The sequence below is a fragment of the Geospiza fortis genome, unplaced genomic scaffold (assembly GCF_000277835.1).
Source record: "Geospiza fortis unplaced genomic scaffold, GeoFor_1.0 scaffold396, whole genome shotgun sequence".
In the NCBI taxonomy this organism is placed as follows: Eukaryota; Metazoa; Chordata; class Aves; order Passeriformes; family Thraupidae; genus Geospiza; species Geospiza fortis.
Window position 1 is genome coordinate 4,767,442 of NW_005054345.1, and position 5,484 is coordinate 4,772,925.

The window sequence follows — 5,484 nt, forward strand, 5'->3', positions numbered from 1 at the left end:
GAGCAGCCCTATCGCTGTGATCATCATGAGTGGTGTGCCATCAGGTAATTCTGTTTATTATCAGGGTGGACCACGGCTCTGAGGGGTCAGATAATTGTGTTCAGTGGGGTGGAAAGGCTTATTGTGGGAACGTCCTGGGGAGGAAGGAGTTTGCAAACGCTGTTTGCAAATGGCAGATTAAGGTCTCAGGGGAACAATCATCCCTCTCAGCTGTTTTGATGCCTTGGTTTAATTTAATTTCTTTTCTGCAGGTGTAGTAATGAGATAAGGGGGAGCTTTTTCACAAGGTTGTTGAACTCTGATGTGTTCTTGCTGCCAGCTGAAGATTTTTGAATATAGATTTGGTTTTACCCTTGTTTTATCGAGCAACAACAACAACAAAAAACCATGACAAATCCTGGCTGGAATTCCCTACTCTGATGCCACAGGAAGGGAGCCTTGGTGGGGTCTGTGCTGGCTGAGCCAGGTGCTGTTCTCATCTGGACCCCCTTCCTTTGGGGCATCCTGGAACCTGAGTCCTGGGATGCAGAATTTGCATGGAAACCTCCTGGCTCCACCACCCTCTTGGCTCCAGAGGGTTGGGAAAGAGGGAAATATTGCTATGGAAGAATTGTGAGCACTCATTTCAAACAGATTTATAGAACAAATTTCTTACTTTGAAAAGGGAAGTTTTCCTTAAAGCCAAGTTCACAGCAACGAGTGGAAGGAGTACCTGCTGACTTTGATAAAATAGGGCCATAGCTGGAGGAAATATTGGAATTGTGCTTCCTGGCTGTTCTTCACTGTGTCTGAGCTGAACTCCTGCGCTGCAGTAAATGTCAGGCAGAGAAGAATGTCCCCTCAGAGGGAGATGGAGTTAGGGGATAACCACAGCAAGGACTTGTTGGGAAATTGGTGTCCTTTCAGCTGTAAATACTTCAAATCCAAACCACTTTGTGGTGGTCACTTTGAAAATTTTCCAGAAAAAAAAAAAAGTAAATAAAAAATCAGCATCAATTAATTAAAAATAAAGTTAATTCCAGGGCCCTCACTACTCTCACTGAAGGAATTCCCAATTCCCAATCTCCCATCCAGCCCTGCCCTCTGGCAGTGGGAGCCATTCCCTGGGTCCTGTCCCTCCAGGCCTTGTCCCCAGACCCTCTCCAGGTGAACCCCCCAGCTCTCCCAGCCTAGAGAAGGAAACCTTTCCATGGAAACCTTTTCCATAGAAACCTTTTCCACAGAAAGGTGCTCCAGCCCTCAGAGCAGCATTCAAGATGTTGTCAGAATAACAGAGGGCCCAGAATTGGGAAGTTGAACAATCCCGTTTGTTTTCAGGCTGAAAATTCAGAGAAGAATTCAAAACCAAGGATTCATTTGTTCCCTTCTCATCAATCAAACCAGTCTGAGGCACTTCAGGGGTTTTGCCCAATGCTCCCTTGGGCCTTGGTGCTCTCTTAAGGGTTGTGGTGGTTTCTTTCAAGAGCAATCCTGGACCCCTTGTGTTGGCTCTCTTTCCTTGGTCTCTGCATTACCCAGAAGGACTGTTCCCCTTTGCTCAGAGCCTGAGTGATGGTCTTGTGAGGGCAAGAGAAGCTTCAGAGCAAAATTTCCATTGAACCTCAGAAAAGTGGCTGCTCTTACCTGAAAGTGTGGAGATTTAAGAGAGTAGGACTTGGGTGTAAAGCTTGCTTGGGGAAAAAAGCCAGCAGCTGATTTTCCAGCCTGTGTTTCCTTGCCTCCCTGTTGCCCAGGTGGTGGCTGACACCAACATCAGTGCCATTGCCAGCCAGCTGGAGAGCATGTCCACGGGCTGCAGCCTCAGCCTGCCCTCCGAGCATCCCGCCGAGGATCCCGAGTGAGTTCCTGCTCTCCTGCAGAGCTGGGGTGGATTCCTGGGCTGGGAAAGGCTGCAGGGAGGTCTCTCCCACTGCTTCTCTCTCTACTTTTCCATCACCTTTAAAATGAAAGCTCTGTGAGCTTCCCCAGGCTGATGATGGGCTCGTGTCTGTTTTCGCCTGCTGGCAGAAGTTGCTCGAGTCAATAAGCACAAAATGTGTTTCCAAGCACTGTTTCTGGGTGGTTTTCAAGGAAAATGTATGCCTTTTCTTCCTTAATGTTGTGCTGACATGGTATTTCTGCCCTTGTCCATTGCCTTCCTCTGGAAGGAGTTCTGATCATAGCAATTTGAAATAATTGGGTATTGGCAGAGTGATGCCAGAGGTGTTAAAGACACCTTACAAAACGTGTCCCAGGACTTTGTCTTTTCAATCTTTATAGCTTTATGAGACAAAAAAAACCAGTTAAAATCATCCCTGCTTGCAGCACTTGTGTGTGGTGATGGAAGTTGGAGGTCCAGCCCTGCCATGCATCATTCTCCATCGTGTGCTTTTCTCACTGTAGCATCCCAGTTACCATTTTGAAATTAATTTGTTCTCCATTTTCATTATGTTCTCCATTTTCATTCTGTGGTTCACTCTATTTATTTTGCTGCCCAACCTCAGGAGGGTTGAGTGTAAAAGTTGAGCTCTCTGTGCTGCATTCTGTGGTCTTACAGTGTGAGATACTGGTTTTATTGCTGCTCCCAAAGGAGAACTGCTCGCTTTACAAAAGGATTTGAATTCTTTTTTCATATCAACGCAGCAGGGAAATTTGGAGGTGAAAATATGAAGCAGAATTAGGTAAATCCTAAAAAATGCATAGATATTACTCAGCTTGGGCTGCACCTTTAGATAGGTGGAAGATGCCAAATGGATTCCATGGAATCATGGAATGGTTTAGGTTGGAAAAGCCCTCTCAGATCATGGAGTCCAGCTGCCAAGGCCACCACTGACCCATGTCCCCAAGTGCCACATCCACACAGGGCTGGGGACACCACCACTGCCCTGGGCAGCTATGCCAATTTCTGTCCACAGCAGCTCTTTCTACACACCTAATTATTTTAAAAATAAATAGCATTTATTTTATTATTATTATTATTATTATTATTATTATTATTATTATTATTATTATTATTATTATTATTATTTAAAATTCATTATTCGATTTTATTCAGTAGTATTATTATATATAAAATTCATTTAATGATTCATTAAAAGAAAATTTAATTTTTAATAAATTTATTTAAAATAAATTTTAAATAATTATTTTGAAATAGTTATAAATTACATGTCATTTCAAATATGAGATAGGTAAATTCATATGAGTGGTCTAAATTCCACCCAAAAAAATCTTCCTTTGCTCAGTGTAGGCAGAGGAAACCCCTGAAGAGTTCAGGCTCCAGCTAATGAGCTCTGGAGTTATGAGCACAGGCATGTGGGTATAATACAATCCTTAAAAATAATTTTTTTCCAAGTGAGGATCTGGAGCACACGGAGCAGCCTTTGAACTCGGGGCTTTGCAGGAATGTTCCAGTGCAAGGGTCGTGGATTGTGACTGTGTGAAAGAAACCTCATGGCAGATAAATGTCTGTGTAAGTGTTCCTGAGACAGACACTGCTTATCTGAGTGATATTTATTGTGTTTTCAGAGCACCTCAGCCTAAGATTATTACTTTGGAGAAAGGCTCTGATGGACTGGGATTTAGTATTGTGGGGGGCTATGGAAGTCCCCATGGAGACCTGCCCATTTATGTCAAGACTATATTTGCCAAGGTATCTTTTATTTTTCACTTTCTTCCCTTTTTTTTTCTGTATTATCTTTAAAAATAAACCTAAGATTGGGCTTGGTTAATATATCATGTAGCAAAAAGCAAAATGCACTGTCTGAGTAGGTTGCTGTGAGTTAGTGGACCCAGAACTCATAGCTGGCTTCTCAGTTTATATTTCATATTACTGATGGCTGAAACAAGACACTTTGTCTCAGCAAAATTGCTCTGTGTACTTGGGAAACTTGGCTTTGTACATTAAAATATTTATAAGGCAGTTTTCTGTCTGTAAATCTCCAAGAGATTTCCAGGAGGTATTGAAGGCATCTTTTTTCCCCACTGTGCAGGAGTGAGGAAATTGCAGAGATGCCGTATCCTGATGAAAAAACAGGAATTAGCCCATCTCTGATCCCAGCCCTGAGTGTCTGGGCGGATTGGGGGTCCCTGCCAGGGACAGAGAGCTCCAGCCTCTGAGGCTGGGGAAGAATCATCACACAGCATTTTACAGGAGGGAGATAATGCCCCTTTTCCCACCCATCCCCTGCTAAAAATGAGCCAGCAAGACTGGTCAGGCATGGCCACACGAGGGGAGTTGTGGAAATGGAAGGGGAGGGAACAAAACCAGTGGGAATTAGGGATACTTGCCATAAAATAATTGTGAAATCTGTCACATGCAGCTGCTTGCCCCGTGCCTGCCTGGTGTCACTTGTGCCAGGGTAGGTGATGGTAAAGTAGGAGCCACAATATCCCCTGCTCCTGCTGTTCTGGGGCTCAAACCACAAAATCTGGTATTTTTACAATTTGAAATTGTTAAAATATTGTGCCTTTTAAGTGGTGCTTGGGGCTACAAGTTTCTAGATGTGAGCATGACTGAGAAATCCTAAAGTTACCCTGAAGTTCCTGCAGGTGGGGCAGAAAGAGACACTGTGAGCCAACAGAGGGCAGGCAGGGCTTGGGGTGGAGGTAACAGAACTTGCCTGAGATGTCTGGAGAGGAGGAGCCATTTCTAAAGCTCTCTGGAAGCTTTCAGGACTGTCACAGGACTTTTTAGGTTGGAAAAACCCTCTGAGATCACCCAGTCCTGCCATTCCCCCAGCACTGCCAACCAATGTCCCCAGGTGCCACATCCACGTGGCTTTGAAATCCCTCCAAGGATGGGGGCTCCACTGGGCAGTCTGCTCCAATGCTTGGCACCTTTTGGTGACCAAAATTATCCTGATGTTCAACCTAAACAACCCGAGGCCATTTCTGCATCTCTGCTGGGGCTGGGGGGAGTGCCCAGTCCCCCCATTTCTCCTGGTCGTGAGGGGTTCCCAGAGCTCCATCCCCCATTTCTCCTGGCCCTGAGGGATCCCCAGAGCTGCATCCCCCACTCCAGGCAGCATTTTGGGCTGCAGGAGCCCGGGGGTGCCACGCTGAGCCCCGTGTTGCCGTTGCAGGGTGCGGCGGCCGACGACGGCCGGCTGAAGCGCGGGGACCAGATCGTGGCCGTCAACGGGGAGGCCCTGGAAGGCGTCACCCACGACCAGGCCGTGGCCATCCTGAAGCGCCAGAAGGGGACAGTGACCCTGACAGTGCTGTCCTGAGACACACTGAGCTCTTCAGGCCATCAGTAGAGCTGTCAAACACTGCCCAGCCCCAGCAGAGCCTGGATCCGCGCTCCCACCGCTGCCAGGCCGCCTCTCCAGCTTCATTCAGCCTCCCACGACTTTCCAGCCCTTCTCCCTGCCCTCCACGACTTCTGGCGGCTTCAGAGGTTTCCCTGGACAAGTTTTAATGAAGGAACTTCAAAGGACAGGACTCGCTGTGCTTTATTTGACGCCTCGGTTTGTCCCCGCTGCTCCGAACCCCGGTTGCGAC

General features: G+C 46.6%; 1 protein-coding gene across 1 annotated transcript in view; it reads left to right on the plus strand.

The window, feature by feature from the left end:
• PATJ (PATJ crumbs cell polarity complex component) overlaps nt 1–5,478 on the plus strand; it is a 130,677-nt gene extending 125,199 nt beyond the window's left edge. The window contains exons 42-44 of the mRNA XM_014307834.2: nt 1,734–1,837; nt 3,508–3,631; nt 5,064–5,478. Of these exons, the coding sequence (XP_014163309.1) occupies nt 1,734–1,837; nt 3,508–3,631; nt 5,064–5,210 (375 nt within the window). The 3' untranslated portion in view covers nt 5,211–5,478. The remainder of the gene's footprint in view (nt 1–1,733; nt 1,838–3,507; nt 3,632–5,063) is intronic.
• The last annotated feature ends 6 nt before the right edge of the window (nt 5,479–5,484 follow it).